At 39.7% G+C, this 17,724-nt stretch overlaps 1 protein-coding gene across 1 annotated transcript in view; it reads right to left on the bottom strand.

Annotated features, from left to right (window-relative positions):
- The window catches only part of EHBP1 (EH domain binding protein 1), a 225,738-nt gene that overhangs the window by 6,652 nt on the left and 201,362 nt on the right, over positions 1-17,724 (bottom strand). Inside the window, 3 exon segments of the mRNA XM_009993463.1 lie at position 1; positions 3-17; positions 1,183-1,282. The exon segment at position 1 is cut by the window's left edge and continues 49 nt beyond it. Coding sequence (XP_009991765.1) covers position 1; positions 3-17; positions 1,183-1,282 — 116 coding nt within the window.

Below are 17,724 nucleotides of genomic sequence, written 5' to 3'. Positions count from 1 at the left end.
ACTCATGTTCCTTTTCCCTAGGCAAGTTGCAAAAGTTCATCAATATGTTAATTACTAAATCATTAAACACTTAAAAGAACCTTTAACTTACATTGATTTTGGGACTCGCGACTGACTTTTCTCTTTAACTTTAAGCTACTCCAAACAAATGATACACAAACTTAAAACCTTGCTCAGGTGGTATATTCAGGAACAGGGCCTTTTCATTTTCTGTAACGTCGGCTTTAATTCCATCAGTTTAACTCTATTGTGCTACAGGACATAATTATTTCATATTCATCCTTGGAACGGCTGTTGTGGAATGTCCTAAGTATAAAACATTCCCCTGGATCTAATGAACAAATTCCAGCATCAGCCTATTCACCAAGATAATATGACACTGGAAGTATTATCCTATATACATTCTGCCCTATTGAATAATGAAAATTAGACACGGGATTAGAAAGCTTAATATTTTTGCAGGTAGAATCTTCTGTCAAGTTCAGACATGGCAGGAAATTCGTGAGCACAGGCTCTTCCCAGGGAAGTATGCAGGCATCTACACTAGGTGGCATTACTGAAAGAAATATAAACAAACCGAAAGAGAAGCTGGAGAAGCAGCTCTGAGGGCAGAACGCCTCTCAAGGCGAGCGGCGTCTTCTCCCTTCCTTGCCGGTGATAGAGAAAAAAGTTTATTTGTCCTTACTCTGCAGTACGGGTGGTGCCACCACACTGTGACTGATTCACTAATACCCTTTCAGCAGCCCAGTGCTGCTGAAGTAGTGATGGGATTGAGGATTTCTACGAAGCAGGTAGTGACTCAAATTTTGCTCTCTCTCCGAATAGTCTTCACCTGCCACATCCAAGGCACAATCCACATCTATTTGTGCCTTTCTAAAATGTAATTTTATTCTACTGCTGGGCCTTTGAGAATGTACCTGTGTTTAATATTTCTTTCTTTCCTTTTTTTTTTCCCCACAGCTCTGGCTAATCTTGTGTCATTACACGCTTATCATTTTTGAGTCTGAAATATTAGAAAAACAAGTTTCTTGATGTGTTCCAAAAATCACCCCTGCTACTCACTACTGAGGGAACATTTTTGAAGTCTAAAAGGAAGAAAACAAAAAAGTTTTGCATCTATCTGCTAGGCAAGTAGTCCAGTAAATAATCCTTTTGTAAATACATGTATCCATATGTACTTACAGAAGAGAAAGCTGGTTCATTCGTCTTATTAAGGCATTCTTCTTATTAACTAGCATGAACCATTCCTGCATCATAGCTTCTTCTTCTTCTGTGTTTCTTCCTGCAACCAAAATACTTGTGTTACTTAATGTGGCATTTCACAAATTGAGCTACATATTTCATTTCAGGTTTTGGAGTATAGGTCTCTAGTGTCGTTAAACAATACAAGGCATACTCTTAAATGGTAAAAATATCATGTAAGTCCTGCCGTCCAATGCTGCTTGCTCCATAAATAAATCTTTGAAGCAGCCATTCTTCAGCATACCTTTTAATGTTCTCTAGCATGCTGACACCCTGACCTAAATAAACACCTTTTTAAAAGTACTACATCTTTTAAATTCTTCCGAGAGAACAATATTGTTGTGATTTTCGCAATGAAAAAAAAACACAAAACCACCTTGCTACTAAAAGATGTGTGGTCATCACAGGCCTCCAAACACAAAAACAATCCTTGTGGGCAGGATCCACTCCACCCAAGAAAACCCAGTGCAGTCAGGATGATGTGGTAGGGATCAAAGTAGCTGCAGAGGAGACGGCAATCCTGAACCCTGGACCAAGGCACAGGTACCTATGCAGTTTGCACTTAGGGCCACCCTTCCAGATGACGAGCTGGAAAGAGCTTCTGCTCTCCTCAACCCACAATCAAAGGGAGCACCTGCACAAATCTGCATAATTTTGGGGGTCCAGGTGCCTAAGAACCCTCATGTCTGTGTGCATGGACTAGCACCCCTTTCCCCAGCCCATGTCCACCACTGCCTCCCAGCAGCATCAGGACCCTCCACAACCTACCTGCAGGCAGTGCTACGCTCCACTGGACTCTGTAAGACTCTATGTTACCACCCCTGCACCACGGGGCCATGCGGTGGCTCGGGAGACAAGAGCCCAGAAGGCTCCTGACTGTCCTTGCCATGTAGCAGGGTCACTCAGCCAAATTTCACTTTCTCTGAGCTGGGGGAGTAGGAGAAACCTCATCAAACTCCTCCATGGAGAACACACCTCTGTACTGACCTACTGATTCTTATCTCTCAAGTTGAGCAGAGGAGCAAAGACTATATGGTTCTCATTGAATTATGAAACTCACACGCTTTTGCTGTTAAAATTAATCTGAGAAGAAGCTTGGCATAGTGGCAAAGGAGCATGAACTGGGACTTCTGAGTGCTTCTCCCAGCTTCAACACTGTTTCACCAGGAGACCGCGGGCAAATCTCTTGAGTTTAAGTGCCTTGTGTGTAATACGGGAATAATCACCCACACTGATCTTGCAAAGGTGTTGAATTTAATTCTTTGATGAGTGTAAAAGGTTTTGAAATCTCTGACACAAGGTGCTGTACACTCAGGCAAGCAATCTTTTTAACTTAAACCATAGGATCCCTGGTTGCAGAGAAGCAATTTCCAGCAGCAGAAGCTGGAAAGACACCAGAAAAAATATTGGTTTGATCTGAAAAAAAAGCTTTCAATTTCTGGATGGGAGTGTTTGAAATGCTTGCACATACGTGCCCGCCACACGCGTGTTCACACCCCAACGCCACGGTAGTGTGCAAGCCCAGATCCGCACGGAGAACCACCTCCTCACCCTGCTATGACCCTGTTGCATGCAAGGGGAGGTCACTGGCCTTCTCCAAACTGATGTCCCCTCACTGTGGCCTGTGGGTTTGGTGCATCCACACAAGGGAAAGAAAAAAAGATGAAGTGGGTTAGCCTGGGGTGAAGCTGGTGGAGCCCCACTGTATGAAAAAGTCACTCCATTTGGCTTGCTCTTCTTTCTGATGCAAGACATCCCCTCAAATCCACTTATCACCCCGGGAAGCTCACATTTGATGAAACTGTTCCTGGAGGGTGCTTTTAGGGTACATGATCTGATAGCAGCAAGATGGGAAGCACAGAGCATCTTAAAGTAGGAATGACCCTGAAACTCTTTTCCAAGTAGGAGCAGCAAGGTCCAGCTCCTGGATGATGGAATGATGAAGGAAGAAATTTGTCACATGAAAATGCCTTCCCCCTAGACTTGCACTTCTGTTTTCTTGCAGAAAATGCTACACCATGGCATTTACAATAATATTCAGCAGTTCAGCAATCCTCCAAAGATGATTAAAACCTTGCTATTAAGTTACAGATCAAAGACATGCCTGTATTGGTCCACCTAACAGGGTCTGCTTTTAGAAGTACATGATAATCAATATTAGAAAGTTTTCATTGAAATGCACCAAGTAGCTGGAATTTATTTGGAGGAGAGGACAAGAAAAAAGGGATAGATGGGTCTCTCCCCATTTATTCTGTGGCACACGAGATCATCACACTGCTAGTGAAAAATAAGTTCTCACAACCAGACATACGTGGCTATAGAAACATTTTAATCAATTTATTACCCTGAATTTGTTAATTTTGGGGTGGCCTGGGACCAGTGGCTAAAAGATGCTGTTACAAATCCAAGCTCTTGCTGCATGTCATTTTGCAAGCCTTGAAAAAGAAACAGGCGACAGAAATATTTCAAAGGAGTTTGACCCAACAGTGGATCTGAACTTGAATTTCATGCCATGCAATCTCAGGGCAAGAACAGAAACCTAAGATATAAACTTATTTCTATTAATGCATTCCTCCTAAACAAAGTTAGTTGCAACACATAATGAGAAAAGATCTATGCAAAGCTTGGAGCTGTCGAGTCAGATGTGAACAGGTGCCCGTTTTTAATATTTCCACACTGACACCAAATCACACACAATATCCATAAAACAGGCTGCTTTAAAAGTGAGTTAACAAAGTCTTGATTGTTTTTACAGAATTTTTAATCTGTTTTTGTATTCGCTTCGGACCCATGTGATGCCCTGACACGGGTCATGTGATATCGGCTGCGATAGGCACAAATCCCCGGGCAGCAACAAAAGAAGAAAGAATAAAAAAGAAAAAAAGCTGAGAAAAAGCTTGCAATTTGGAAAAAGGCCAATTGTACCCTGGTGAAGGCCTTTTTGATCAGTGAAATGACACATGTGTGCAATATTAATAGCAGTCGATGCTGATATTTTATTTGTTGACTGTCAGCTTTTAAATTCTTGCGCACGGAGCTGAAACAGATTCTTCCCATGCCAGCAAAATAAAGATGAACTGCCATATATAAAATATTTAAATAACTCTTTTCAGCAAATACAGTGCCATTAGCACATTACTTCTCTTTTTTTTTTTTTTTTCTTTTCTTTCTTTTTTCTTTTTTTTTTTTCCCCCTTGGTGGAAGGATGCACACAAAACACTTTCAACAAAGAAAAAATGAGTGTTGTTACTGCAGCAAAATTGCAAGCTGAACTCACATTTAGAATTTCTAAATAAAAAAAACCAACAGAAAAAGCCTTTTCTCAACAGTTTCACTCTGTAAAACCCTGCTGCTGCTGGGGTCGTTTTTGTTTCCACTTTCAAACTGTAAAACAAGTATTTAATTGACTTGCCACAAACGCTTGAAAATTAAAATTGGAAAATATGTGTTGTTCTCAGAGAAAAAAACAACTGTACAGATTATTTAAATGAAGTGAAAAACATGTTTGAGAACAAATCGATCCCATGCATGCAAACCCCTTATCTGAGCCACTACAAGATGATGAAAATCTATAAATAGCTCACAGATCTTAAACTAAAATTTGTTTTCCATAATACTTGCATTACACTATTGTTTTCGATAAAAAACAACAACAACAACAACAAAACCCTTTTAAAGCTAGTAAGTTGGACCATTACAAATTAATCCTGACTTTAATAACTGGTTAAAGACCCCTTCAGCTTTATAAGTAACAAAAAATATTAAAGCCTGTGATCACAGCGAGCTTTTCTCATTTCTCCTCTAACCATTTGTTATTTAATCCAATACTAGTAATCCAATTTGTCCATCAGACTTTTAAAGGGCAGAATGCAACTTCCCCAGCTTAGACACTTTTCAAAGTACAATATATTTTTCAAATGAATGCTGGATGTTTCATTTTTTCCCCAACTGTTCCTAGCTCTAATGTATGAGGAAAAAAAGAACAAGATGAACATTGTTCGTACTGATTAAGTAAGAGCTCATTAAAGAGCTGTCAGTGCCGTACTTTGAATATGCATGAAGCATATAATCAGATCTAGTACCGTCACTAGAGGAGAATACGGTAAGTACAAAGGATTGATTTAATTACTTAGAGTGGGCTGTGGTGGTAAAGCAGTCTTGTTAGTGCAAAAAGAAAAGGAGGTTGTATTCTGGCACGGTTAGGGGAAAAAGGCAGTTTTAGCTTCTGCCACAATACCTAATCTCAGGATAAAGCACTTTACATTGTAGCTTAAAATGAAGACTGTCAGTTTTCTCAAAAGACCAGAATTCATCTTATCTTGTTTAACCTCACCTGGTTAACTATCTAGCAGAACATATTTATTCTCTTTAACACGTAATTATGCTTATACCTTTTTATCCTATAGTTCAATAATGACTTCTGAAAACAGTCTTCAAATAAGAGCACGTAGTGCTGCAAACATCATACACATGCAAAACGCTCGGGAAGAGATTTGAAAAATGCAGAACCAGAAACTAGGAGGAAACAGTAAGTACACGCGCCTTGATGTGAAAAGACAATACAGCTTTTAATGTCTGACTGTATTATTAGATAGGTTCTGAGGAGGATTCTGGCAAGGTTTCTCAAATTTATTTTCTTTTTCCCCTCTTCCTTTCTGCTTTTTGTTGCTGTTGTTGTTTAATCAATCCATTCTTGTTTTATTCTTCTGCTAGGAATCCAGGGGAATTCTCTCACAGCAACTCTCAGTGCCATTTTCTAATTTCATTGTCTGGCTTGAGTGGTGAAGGATGCGTGCTCTATTCTTCTCTTCACTTGACATCTACTAGAACCCTCCTCAGTGATTAGGAACGAGCCCAACACCAAGCCTGGAATAGCACAAGACACTGAATTCTACCCTCAGATACGAGAAACTCCTACTGACTTCTGAGTTGTGATTCTGCGCTGGAACAGCTCCTGCACAGGACTCAAAAAAGGCTGTAGCATAAAGTTTGGTGATTTCGTCTTGGGGCAAATTTTGATGACAAGCAAAATAATGACAGCCAGAATTTTAAGTACAGTAAAAAAAACCCAATCCCAGACCTTCCTAATTTCTCCTGTGGTTCATCAAACGTATTCAAATATAATTTTCCTGACTGTTATTCAAAACCAACTTGAGCCAAATTTAATATACAATGCTCAAGAATTGCAAGAATGTTTATGGTACCATTTTTAAGAACAATAAAAGAGACTAGCTTATTTTAACATTGCGCAGCTTCCAGGCAGTCTTCGAAAAATACCCCTCCCTTCACATTCTTCAGGATTTACAAATGGATTTTTGTTTACACTGTAAGATGATTTTTTGTTAAATATTTAAATAAGAAGCATCTTGACAAATCTCTTCTGAATCAATTTGAAAAAAAAAAAATAAAAAATTATTCTTTTTCCTTTCCTGCTAAAAAATACTTCCAAACCCTCCCCTTATGTCCAGTTATCAATATGTGTATGTGCCATTAGACCCATTATTTTTAAGCCGTTTGGGCAGCTCGTCATCAGATAAACTCAATATGGATTAACATAGTAAAATTGTACCTTGTTAAGGAAACAGAAGAAAGTGCTACAAAACACTGTGAATACCACTTAAAAGGAAGAAAAAGCAGCAACGTGCAGGGACAAGATCAGTTTACAGAGTAAATGGATGAACACAGTAACTCCTCTACACTTTATGCCGTTGTAAAACTGTCAAGATAAGCCAATAGATTAGTATTTTTTTTTAAAATCCTTAAAAGTGAATGTATTTAGCTGTTGTGCAAAAATGAATTACAACCCGCGGAAGATTAATAATAAAGGGTTTCTATCAGCATCCCAAACCAGTCCATTCAATCTGGCAAGAAATAACAGGTTTACAGAAATGACTTTGTGTGCTGTCTTAAGCAGTAATTGTTTTTAAATTTTATTTGCACTGCGTATAGTGTGTGTGCCATGGTGTCATGGTTAAACACAGAAAACTCCCCATGTCTCCCCATTTACCTCAACAGAACTACATGAAAAACAACCTACTTAAGGCAGAGCCCATTCTTCAGCCATTTGCTGATGTTTACACACAGTTTTAAAATAGAATAGAAGAAGCTTTTTTCACTCAACACACTTGGGTGAAGAGGCCAGCAGGAGAATGCCAGTGCATGTGAACTAGAGCGGGGCGAATAATGACAAAAATGGGCCAACTTCTCCCTGCTCCTCTTTCTGGGCTATTTGTTAGTTGACAGAAGCTAGATGACCACCGAGAGCCATCCCAATGCCAACAAATTCCACAAATTCAATGGGAAGGTCTTTTGAAAACATACCCCGCCGCCTTCATTTATTTGCCTGCTGCATAAAAAAGTTACATTCACCCAATCGTGGGGACGAGTTTTCACGAGTTTCTCTATTAGGAGCGAGCGGACAGATTGGCTTGTTTACCTGAAGGAGTACATGAATAGCAAATACAGAATTGTTCTAGGATGTGTCTCATCTTGTCTCATAAGAACCTGGGGAAATTCACTGAAATTGAAGGCGGTGTGTTTAAAACCGATAAAAAAGAATGATTTTTCCTCAAAGGCTCATCATTTACCAGTAGAACTCGTTGCCACGAGGCAATGTTGAAACTAAGAGCCGAGCAAGAATTAAAACCAGGTTGAATGTTGAATATGGAAAGGCAAAGCTGTAGCAATAAATATTCAAACAAACAAACAAAAAAACATGGGAGGTAGGAATTTGATCCTCCTGCTTTAGGACATGAGCTAACCTTTAATTTTTAGAGGTTAAAATAAATGTTCCTTGGGGCCAAGTTACCCTGCAACTGGCCCCTGTGGAGTTTCTGGTCCCTGCCTGGGTTCAACTCATACCTGTCCCTCTACAGGACAATGTTCTGGACCACACCATGGGTCTGATCCACTGTGGCAATCACAGCTTTACAGAAAGGAAATATGCAAAGGGATGAGAAACATTGCCAAGTGTTTCAGCTGACCAACTTCACATCACTAACAAAGGTTGATGGAACGTCTTGAACCCTTTGAAGTCAACGGTGGACTTCCCACTGATTTTAATAGTCTTCTCATCTCACTCACTGTGAACAGCTTATGCACAGGTGAGCTCTTGTTTTTAATGTGAGTTACTGAATTTAACAAACCCTTAAGCAGAGGAGACTATATTCTCAAAAAACATGAGACGCGCCACAAAATGTGTCCACCACAAATGAAAGCTACGGTGAAGATTTTTAAATAACCAGTGATCCACAGTTTTTAACTAAGTAAAACTGAGGCACCCCAAAAGTGACCTATTTTTTGAAAAATCACCCTCCTCTGCTCTCAGCGACCCCCTTTGGTGGAAAAGCACAGAAATTTGGTTAAAATAATTCTTCATTGCTCTACATGCAATGTAGACCCTGCAGTTGGCATCCCACAGCATGAATAGATGAGCTGTTCCACCTTGAGCTTCATGTCTTCCATTTCAGATTACCATGCTCAGCTTTCTTCCAGAATACTTCTCCCATTCACTGAACTAGGACCTCTCCTTGGTTATTAAACATCACTGAAGATGAATGAGAATAGCCAGCAAGAGACAAAGAGGATAGCACCATCATTTAGATGACACTGCAAAAAAATTAGCTAGCAGATGAAGCCCTAGCACAGCTTCCAGAGTCTGAACTGGATGGGAAAATGCCTACAGTACATTAGAAAGGCAAATTCATGGCCACTAGCTTGCTGTCTGACTGCAGTTGAGAAGGAGACATTGATGTCCACACAATGGAGTCTCATAAAGGTAGGTAACGACTGCCAAGAATCTGCCAGGCAGAGTTACATTGCGGTGCATTGTCTGACTGTATTTCAGCTCCTAAAAGTACTGTAACCCTAACAAAATGGAGCTCCTGCCAAGGGAATGCCTTTATCACAAGCACACATCAAAATCAGCTTAATATCAAGCAGGAAACTTTCAATTTCTTCAGTTTCTGAAACATAATAAATCAGAGAGGCTATTTAAAATTTTGAGAGCTGTGTAAACAGAAGGTCAGGGTTCTGACCACATCTCAGCACGTGCAAGGATTTATTCTACCTGGAGTGGGACTGACTCACAGGAAGGCAAACATTTGTGGCCTGCAGTCTTGGCAACCTAAAATTATCCAGAACTGAAACTTCCACAAAGGCGAACTGCCTGAAGCCTTGCTGATTTTCCCAACATGATAAGTCAACACAGCAGCTACTGCAAAATAACAGAAAATCAACAGATACAGAATTCCTGGCCTTGACAAAGATTTCAAATAGAATTTAAATGTGGGACCATCAATCCAGACCAAGAAAACACATAGTTTGTGGCCCAAAATTCAGATCCCTACATGATGAGGCAAGACAGCAGCTACTGCAAAATAACAGAAAATCAACAGATACAGAATTCCTGGCCTTGACAAAGATTTCAAATAGAATTTAAATGTGGGACCATCAATCCAGACCAAGAAAACACATAGTTTGTGGCCCAAAATTCAGAGAACAAGAGATGAGATTCAGCTGAAACATCAGGAGAGAAGCCTGAAAGAAAGTGATGCTTTCTGCCTGAGGACAGTGCCTGCAGGGATCCTAGCACTGAGAAGAACCAGCGTTAGTCTTTTATCACCCTCTGCTACTTTTTGTACCTAAATTCTTTCATGTAGAAAGAAGAAGAAGTACGGGCTTGGGAAAAGTATACACCAGACCTTTGCTTGCAGCACAGGAAACATGGACCATTAGCTGATACACTCAGATCTTTGAAGCTACGGGAGAAACGGTAGTTCACGCTTGGCAGTTCACCAAGAAGGGGATGATGTTCTGGCAGATGAGCTATTATGCTTGCAGGTTGACAAGTAGAGTTGGATGCTTTGTTATGAAAGACATAGCTCACAACATCTCCATAGACCAGTTGTCTGTTTACCTGGCAAGTGATGGCTGGGTAAGATCCTGAAGTGAGAGGCCACTTAACATTAAAGTAGTGGAATTGTGCTCTACTAGGCAGCATATTATCACATTTTTAGCCAATGTTGCCTTACTTCCCTCAGAACTGAGGCTGGGAAGGGGTGGTGGACAGTATAAAATCACTTTTTAAATGGACAGGGCTGAATTTAACCCAAGCAACTGCCTAAAGTGAGATGATGGCTGACATTGAATGTGACCTTGTACTGGTGTTAATGAAGACGCCTACTCTTACTGGGAGTTGGCAAGTTAGTACTTCTGGGTTTCAAAGCTTCCCAGGGCTAACTGGGCAAGTTCAGCTAGGTTGAGGTATCCTGGGGCCCCACAATTTCCAGTTTTGACAGAAAAGGTGTTTTTGGTGGCAAACAGGAGAAAACCAAGAAAAAATAACAGGGCTTTCTGCAGATTGCAGTGGCATTGCGGGCCGGGAGCCCCGGGGTGACTGAAGTGCCTTTCTCCTTGCCTACTCCTTTACAGGCAGGCACTGATGGTAGTGAAAGCTAACTTCCAGGCATAAAGCCAAAGACTATGCCTACCACATGAAAGAGCATTTATACTGCCATACCACAAAGAAAGATGGAAATCAGTTAAAAGAAGCAAGTGTCTGTTTGGTCTTGCAAGACTTTTGGAAGGCTCACAAGTCTATTCATAGTGCCCAGAGCTCTCCCAGAGTAGCCTCCTATGCTCAGGCTCTCTTCTTCAAGCTAGCTTCAAGCATTTTGTTGACAGGTTCTTTTAAGGCAAAGATGAGGCTACAAGCCAGGGAAGCACGGAGAGGAGGCCGACTTATTGTTCAGTCCTTCCAAACAATGGCAATTCCGTGTTACTATGAGGGAAAAATACTGTGGTCATTATTGCTGCTGAGCTGCTTTAATGATTTAATGAATTTGGCTTGGGAAGGCTGAACACGCATGCTGCCCATGTCTGGTCTTGGAAAAGTCTCCTCCTGGGAACTTCTGCCTACTAATGCACAGATTTAAAACTGAAGAGATGTGGTGAATTAGAGGCAGAACTGTGAACTCCATTGTTGGCATGTTGTGTTTGTTCGGTGGGAGCCCAGCTGTAGAAATGCTGGGTATGTGGAAAAGTATGGTCAGATGGTCTTCCTTTACCAAAACCAATTCAAGATTTCTTCACAGGAACTGCTAATGGGAAGAGATGGAGATTGAAGAGGAAAGAGCTTGCCTGTAAGAGACTGTGGAGGCCACATGACACAAAGGAAACCAGAAGAAGGTTGAGAAGCCTCAATAAATTCTCAGTCACTCATAAAATACCTGATTCTGGCAATGACAAAACCAACACTTGTGCAGAAATTTGTGTATGAAAGATCTGGACTCTGAAGACTGATGTCAGAAAAACAGGTTACTGTTGTGACAGTTTATCTGCATTAACCAGTTTTAATGCATGGCTTTGCACTGCACGGATTCATCACTAGCAGGCGTTTCTACAGAGCTCTGCAGGCTTCAGGTCAGCCAAGTTACTTGTGGATGCAACACAGAAGCACAGTCACCATATTGTAAATGAGACCTTGATCATAACATCATTGCACTTCTTTCACCCAGGGCTTTGGTAGTTGTTAAAACTGCCATTATCATAACCCTGGCAGCAAGTTAACGTTCCTGAACACTGGAGGGAGAAGCACCTCATCAAGTGCTTTATAATATTGCTTTGCTTCAAAAAAAAGCACTAACTATATGCATAGCAACAATGCATAGTTTTGTGAACTGTTATCATGTTACAATAAAAATCACTGATGCTTGTGTAAAAAACCCGAACTTTTCGTCTGTTCAACATAGATTGGTATTTCCAATGGGAAATGATCACACACTGGTCCCAGCAAAAAAACAAACCTGTGTCACATACGGAGCACCCACTTATCTAGATTTTTTTTTTAAACTTTGCCTTGCTTTTTATGCTACATGCAAACAGGTAACAAAGATGTTGTTTTCAGGGATACTTTTAAATTTTCTGTCTTGCCAGAACTGCTGTTGTTATACCATCCCTTCTCTTGCTGTGCTTCGGCATGTGCATCTTTGTCTTTCACAATATGGTTGGACAACTCTCTACCACCTCGTGGTCTGGCAAGTGTTCAGTTCATCTGAGATTAATCATCCTGAGCTAAGCAAAACAACGGTGTATATGGAAAGCAAGGCTGGCAAACTGCTATTAAAATGACAGTGTTATTAATTAATTATTTCTTATTTACATAAGATATGAAAGACATGAAAATACGAAGAGACTACAATGATTTCCCTACGATTTTCTCCTTATGTATATGCACCAATATTTTTACACTGGCTGCTTGCAAGCCTGATGACAACAAAAAATTTTAAATGTAGTTAATCTCTCAGGCAAAACTGAACGGTCATCATTTTTGCTCCCCAAGCCCTGATACTGGTGAATACAAATCTGCATTTACTTTTGAGAATTCCAAAGAGAATTGCGAATTCCATTATTTTTAAAAGCCAAAACTTGGCTTAGGGAGTAGAATGCCTCCTCCTAGCTTATCCTTCCTTTCCCCAGTGCAAATTTGTGTTACAGACTGGATGGCTCCAGCAAGAAGCATTCAAGATGATATAATACAGACTGGTAAATACAGCTTGATAATCAGGTTTGTGAAGGTCCAGAGCATATAAGGGATTTATTTTTTATAGTGAATCTATATGCATATACATCATCAAGCCCCCATTGAGAAGGAGACCACTCCAAGTGATTAATACAGCTAAAGGGGGCAGATAAGAGATCAATGACAGAAATCACCTGGTAAAAAAGAAAAGAAAAAAGTAAAAGGTGTTGCATTAAAAGGGCTTTTACTTTGCATGCGAAACAATACCGAGAAACCTGTATTTTAGCACTTGTACTCGACAAGCACTCCAAAGTATGCTGGGATGAGAACAGAAACCCATCCTTTCTAATAATCTTGTGACAAAAGCTAAAAGACATCATCCTATTAACTAGTGATCTCAACTGCTAATGCAGAGTACTTCCTGGTGCCTTTTATGTAGAATGCCGCTATTAAAAAACCACTAAACATTCACTGTGAACAACACAGAATCATTCATCTTTTATCAGCATCTCTTGTTAGAGGAGTATGAGAGGGGCTGAAGGTGTCATTGATATTATAGAGTGGAAATTAATCAGAAATTTTTCTCATATTTTCCTCATCACACTCATTTACTTTTGTACAAATTTCCCCCTGCTAAAAAGTTCATACCCAGCCCCCTGTTGTACGCTTTTAAGTTGAGAATATTCAACGAGTGCGTCAACTGAAAGGCACCAGGTCCTAACACAAAAAGCATTCGAAATTCTCATTTAGTTGTCTTTATTTTGCTAGCGCCATGTGGTCCTTGAAGATGTAGAAAACACGGGAAGCCGAGTAAAGATCAGAGCAAGCTCATTAGCATTCTGACAAAATTGGAGTGGTGGAGATGTATAGTTTGCCTAGTTTGTCGTTTTGAAAGCTACCGGTGGTAAGCTTTCTACTTCATTGTGCTTTTGTCTTTTTTGGGGGTTTTCAACGCAGCGGGGTGGTTGTTAGCCTAGGTTTTCACAGTGCATTGTGGGAACCTTGCCTGCGTATTCAGCCTATATAGTATCATTTGAGTTCAAGTCAAAAAATTTTTGTTTTTTCCTATTAATTTCATAATCACCTACGCTAAGGCGTAACCGTCGTCTGGCTGTCAAAAAGCATCCTGCCCAACACCTGGTTCATGAAGTTAAAAAAAAAACAAAACCAAAACCCCCTAAATAAAATACACACTGAGTCTTCTTTAAAATTAAAACCTTTTGAACAGGTTGCTAGTTTACTTCAAAACACAAGATAAGAATAAATTAAAAATCCACTGTTTACAATAAACTGTAAATGAATTTAAGACAGATCCAGTTGATTAGAATTCAAAAGAGACTCTTTCACCATATAAGATCCCCACTTCTACTTCAGAGGCTCTTGAAGGAAGGATGGGTTTATGCTCCAGAATTATGTAAATAATGAATTACCTCTTAGAAAACCTAGAGGAGTTATTACCCTGCTCATTTGATTTTTCTTATTTTATTGTATTTTTTTTTAAGCATAAGGCTCACTTTGAAGGGCTAAAAGGACTACATTAATGCTGCTATTCGACATGAACGTTTCCAAGTTGCAATGAAATGGATAAAGGTCTTTTTGGATGAATTTATCTGCTAAATCCTTGTGGTTGCCCTCCTATCTTGGATGATGACCCAAAAGAATGTCAACAGCTCATTTCCCAGAGAGCTGGAAAGAGTCACTACACATGCCATAATCTGCACGTTCTCAAAGAACCGTTTCAAACATTACATTTCACAAGCTGTTTAAAGAGATTTCCTTCCCTTCCCCCACCCCCCCTCCATCTCCACTATCCTACCAGTACTTTGGACATCAGTGCTTTGGAAACGAGGGCTTTAACAAAGTTGAAACGTGACTTTTTACATATTGTGTTGGTGGGTCATGCAGACGTGCACACGCACAGACGCACCGTGCAACACGTGAGTGCCCACGGATTCCCACGCGCTTCAAATTCACGTCGCTAAACTCCAGTCACACTATGGCAGGTAGAAGCAAATGGAAAAATCCAAATACGTTAAGTCACCCCTAATTTACTCAATGGATTTTTTCATATAAGGTGTGTCAGGCTGCCAAAATCGCAGATATCCCTTTAGCAGGAAAGGATAAAACCTGACTTGAAAGGAGTTACAATGGTCTAAATTCAGATACAGTACATTTTACAATGGAGTGGGGATTAAAGATTTATTTACTTAGCAAGGGGGAAAGGATAAACAAATATTAAGAGAAAGAGCTGCCTTATACAAAACCTTCAAAATTCTGTCTTTTTGTCATGCCCTTGGATAGCATCATTATGTTTGTCAAAACAGCCTTAGAGCAGCAGCCAGCCTATTTTGATGAAGAAAAGCAAATGGTCAGGCCAAAGAGAGACCCCTGGTCTTTAAAACGAAAAAAGGTACAAGCAGGAAAATGCCTGAAGACTGAAATCTCCGAGATACTCCCAAAGCCATGTGAATTAACTGATCTCCATTTTTTTGGTCAAATTTAAAATCTAATTTCATTCTATGCCCATGTGAAACACATTAAATTTAATCACAGGAGATGTTCCCCTCCCCAGCTAAAACCAGTCTCCCAGCCTGCAGTATGAAATAAGAGGCGTTATTTTAAGCTTAACAAAAGGCAGATTTTTGCCAGCTCTGAGGTGGCACCTTTATTTCAAATCTGCTTTTCATCACTCAGCTCCTTTTCACTCAGGTTCCAACTCCTAGCAGAGGCAAATAATCTGAAGACTCTTATCCACCCAACAGTAAGGGCAACCAAATTATTTTCTATACTTTGCAATGTGCTTATAGCTGCAAAATTATTTATCTCCTTCACTGCGTTCTACTATGAAAGTTTCCTCCAGAAGAATCGCCGGGACCAGCCATATCAAATTAGAGGGCAGTCAGGAGTGTCTAAGTCCAGCTTTAAAACAAATATCATAACAATTACTTAGCCATATGGAAAATAGGGTATGTCTTTCCTGAAAGCTTTTATACATTTTCTATCTCAAATTTCAACTTCATTAGAAACTATTTCTGACTAGCAAGCTGCAAGATTGCTAAATATCTAACTGTTAACTCACCATGAAGAAAGAGACTCTTTTGAATGGCAGAACTTTTCCAAGATGCAAATGAAACAATAATTTAATTTCAAGAGAAAATTAACTGAAGGATTCATTCTGATGTTTCAAAGTCTTCAAAATTAAGTGGCACTTGCAACCTATGCAATACCCACACCTACGTGCACCCACGTACACAGGCAAACACAGCACCCCCACCACACCCCACTCCCATCTTCAGAGGAACTCACATTGTACTTATGTTTAGGTTCCTATGACTTAAAGGCCAGATGTTTCACAAATGACCAACAATTGGAGGTTAGAATAAATTAATGACTGATTTCTGAGCTTTGATGGAATTAAGCATACTTCTTTTCTCAATGTGCCATGTGAATGTTCACCCGTTACACTTTTTTTTTTCTTCTTCTTTTTTTTTTTTTTTTGACAAGTGAGGCCACCCGGCAGAAAACAACTGATGCAAAACCCAGGAGTAATCCCTCTGTTTAGTTCAACACTGCGGTTAGCCTTAACACTGCCTCTATTATCCAATGGATTTAGAGAAACTTTCATTTATTTGTTGGCCTCAGTCTTCCAACTTTGTTGCCTTCTTTAAAGGACCCTAGACCCATTCCTATGTAAATACATTTGCATAGGGCCACAATGAAACTTTCTGGGACTTGGATTAAACTTGCAGAACTAGATAGCTCTGCTGCACATATTTGTGATCTTCACCTAAGCACTTTCACAAACACGTATGAGTAAAACTGTGTACCAAAGCCCTGAACTCTGAAACAACAAGCAGACACAGCACCCAGACGTGAAATAACAACATTTATAATGAACAAAAAGCACTTTTCATTTAGAAGCTGTTGAGAGCAGGACTTCATTTGCTGCAAAATGTCATCTTCTCTCCTAATCTGTTCCTGTTGCTATAGGACAACAGGATCCTTGTTGTAAAAGTTATGATTCGTAGCTACTTGGTTTTTCACTTTTTTTTTTTCCTTGTTGCCTCTGTTTCTAAGGAATACCTAGGGTATAATGTATTATTATAAACTGCACACAATGCAGCCTTCTCGCAGCCAATTCAAATATAAAGCTTTGCATCCAGCAAGTCTATTAGGAAACAGCACCAAGATTAATCCCTGCAATTACCACCCTCAAAAAATGCTGGTGGACACTCAGCGCAATTTCACCATTCCCACAGACAGAACGCCAGTACCTTAAAGGTTTATGTTTTGTAAGATGGACTTAAACTACATACTAAGGACTGGTTTTGTAATTTCACTAGCACTGATGACTGTGGGCCAGGAATTACAACTGAATATATTCTTTTGGTATGCATTTAAAAAGATAACACCTTCTTCCAGGGGCTCAAGGAACATAGATATCTAATTCCTTGTTTCGTAGTACAGCATGTTTTAAAGTAGTTTAAAAAGCTTTGTACACTAACATATTTTTAAAAAAATCATATTATAGGATTATTCAAGTCTACTACAACAATGATTAAAAAAATCAACCCTAATATATCCAACTTAATCACATCTAAAAAGACACTAGCCACTAGAAAATTACTTGCATAACTGGGAGCATGCTAATGGCACTGGCACAAATCATAAACCAATTCTGATTTACACTTCATTTTCCATATTTCTGACTATATGGTAAGCTTCTGCTGCCTCGTGTAAATACCATATACAAACCCAATTTCTCTCGTTGGACTAAGCACATCAATACAAAAGCAAATGAACTACCAAAGTGCCCTAATTAACAATTTTGCAAGTGAATGCAGACATCAGTGCCACACTGCAGCCATTAAAGTCTATTCCTTGCCATATCTGTTTCTGTTAACATTTCAATAGACCAATTAAATGACCTTTTCCCCCCTCAAACTCAATTAAGCTATTTG

Source organism: Chaetura pelagica, unplaced genomic scaffold (assembly GCF_000747805.2).
Source record: "Chaetura pelagica isolate M959 unplaced genomic scaffold, ChaPel_1.0 scaffold472, whole genome shotgun sequence".
Taxonomy (NCBI): domain Eukaryota; kingdom Metazoa; phylum Chordata; class Aves; order Apodiformes; family Apodidae; genus Chaetura; species Chaetura pelagica.
Note: the sequence above shows the minus strand (reverse complement) of the source record. Positions and strands in the feature narration are given on the sequence as shown.